At 35.2% G+C, this 2,001-nt stretch overlaps 1 protein-coding gene across 1 annotated transcript; it reads right to left on the bottom strand.

The window, feature by feature from the left end:
* Positions 1 to 1,097: 1,097 nt before the first annotated feature.
* Positions 1,098 to 1,741, bottom strand: LOC108990721 (acanthoscurrin-1-like). The gene has a single exon (XM_018964776.2). The coding sequence runs from the start codon at positions 1,655 to 1,657 to the stop codon at positions 1,340 to 1,342; it is 318 nt and encodes a 105-aa protein (XP_018820321.1). The 5' UTR covers positions 1,658 to 1,741; the 3' UTR covers positions 1,098 to 1,339.
* Between the last annotated feature and the right edge of the window lie 260 nt (positions 1,742 to 2,001).

Below are 2,001 nucleotides of genomic sequence, written 5' to 3'. Positions count from 1 at the left end.
ACTTAGGTGAGATTTGTGCATTTGGGGCTTGTATATATCATTTATTCTCTTATCAAACCTTATATAATTGAGCCAAGCCAGTCTTTGAATTGTCGAACTCGGCTTTGTTAAAAAACTTCAATCTCAAGATTTTTATATAATCTTTGTTTGAGCTTGGCTTGGTGAGCTAAGACCCGGCCAACTCGAACTCGAAGTCGAACTCGAGCTCGAGCTGTTTATTTTTTAAATAAAATTTAATAATTAAGAAATTAGATAAATAAAAAATATAAATATAAATATAAATATAAATTTAATGGAATTTTTACAACTAATAAATAGAACTTGATCTATTGAAATAGGAAATGGTAAAAGTTTATAAACAAGTAATATGTAACTAGTTGATATTTATCTATAATAACAATATATTATATGTCTACGTAAATTACTAAACATATACATAATATGATAGTATATATTAACATTTCATATATATTTCTCACATACTTGTATATGAAACTATTAAATCCTATCGACTAACTCTTTTACAAATTATAAAATATAGCTATGAAGTATATTTATTATATAGACACAAGTGACTAGGCATAAATAGTTAGGTTGTAGACTATATATTTAATTATAAAAGGTGTTAAGCTTATATTATTAACTATTATGTATATATATAGTTGTATGTATATATTTATCAATATATGAATGAGTTTTAATTGAGTCAGGCTAACGAGTCGACTCAAACCTTAATGAGTTTTAGTCGAGTCGAGTTGAATTTAGTCGAGTATGTGTCATTTACTAACGAGCGGGTATTTACTTTTATGGGGCGATTTTTTTTTCAAGAGTCAAGTTTAATAAGAATTTAATCAGGCAAGTATCGAGCAGGCTATCGAACATACTGGTTCATTTACCGCTCTGATCAAATATGATCAACTTCGACAAGTATGGAATTTAATTAATTAGCTCAAGCTTTCCCAGTTTTGCGAAGGGAAAAAAAATTAAATAATAAGAAAATGACACAATCGAGTGAATTTAGATGCTGTTAAATAAACCACGTTGATTAAGCTTCAAATGCCATGCAATTATAAGTACCCGAAGTAAAGACAAATGGAAACATTTTCTTCAATATTCTTATTTTTGGTTTCTAATTAGACATTAGGAAACAAAACATATCCAAATACAAACATCGATCTCTCACGGCTCAGAAAAGAAAAACATAATAGAGATAAACTTCTAACATCTCACACAGCTAATCAACTAATTAACTTCCAAACAGCACTAGATCATATTATATATGGATAAGGTAATTGGTAGGTAAACTCAAATCCCATGTAGTACAAGTACATAAACAACTTCAAGGATTAATTGGAACCCCAACTCCAACACCAGGCACACCGCCAACACCACCCGCACCAACACCACCGAAGCCACCCATTCCACCGAGTCCGCCGCCGAGCCCACCACCCATGCCAGCAGCTACACCCACTCCGCCAAAGGGGAGTCCATCGTTGCCGAGCCCAGAATAGCCGCCAACTCCGCCGTATGAAATAAAGTTCTTTTGGTCGTCGAGGCCGCTGCCCCCATTGCTGCTGGGCGCAGTTCTTGCTGCATTACTAGTCTGAACTATAGCTAGAACAAGAACCAGCATTGCACACCACCTAATAACTGCCATCTCGGTCGATCTCTTATATTTTTTTCTCACTAAAGCGTACTCTCTCAGATCTTTCTTTCTCTTACTTTCGCTTTTGCTGTAGGAGTATCTGAAACTAGCAGTGTCGAGGGTCGCATTATATAGGGAAAAAGAGGCGGCCGAGTGGGTGACAGTTGCTAGTACGTAGTAAATGATGTTAAATGCGAGCTCAGAGCTTCGCTGTCGATCTCAAGTCTCAAAGGCCGAGAGATCGCATGATCTTATGGAATAATATTGGAAGGAAACTTGATACAGAACATTGGAAATCAGTGTCGATGGGTTGGCAGTATGAGTACGATAGTGACGATAGTCGACTTTCCTAATTG

Source organism: Juglans regia, chromosome 10 (genome assembly GCF_001411555.2).
Source record: "Juglans regia cultivar Chandler chromosome 10, Walnut 2.0, whole genome shotgun sequence".
Lineage (NCBI taxonomy): Eukaryota > Viridiplantae > Streptophyta > Magnoliopsida > Fagales > Juglandaceae > Juglans > Juglans regia.
The sequence above is the reverse complement of the archived record's forward strand: the minus strand, read 5'-3'. Positions and strand labels throughout refer to the sequence as shown.

Excerpts from the sequence above, each read along its gene's own strand:
- LOC108990721 (XM_018964776.2), bottom strand. The coding sequence starts at position 1,657 with ATGGCAGTTATTAGGTGGTGTGCAATGCTGGTTCTTGTTCTAGCTATA.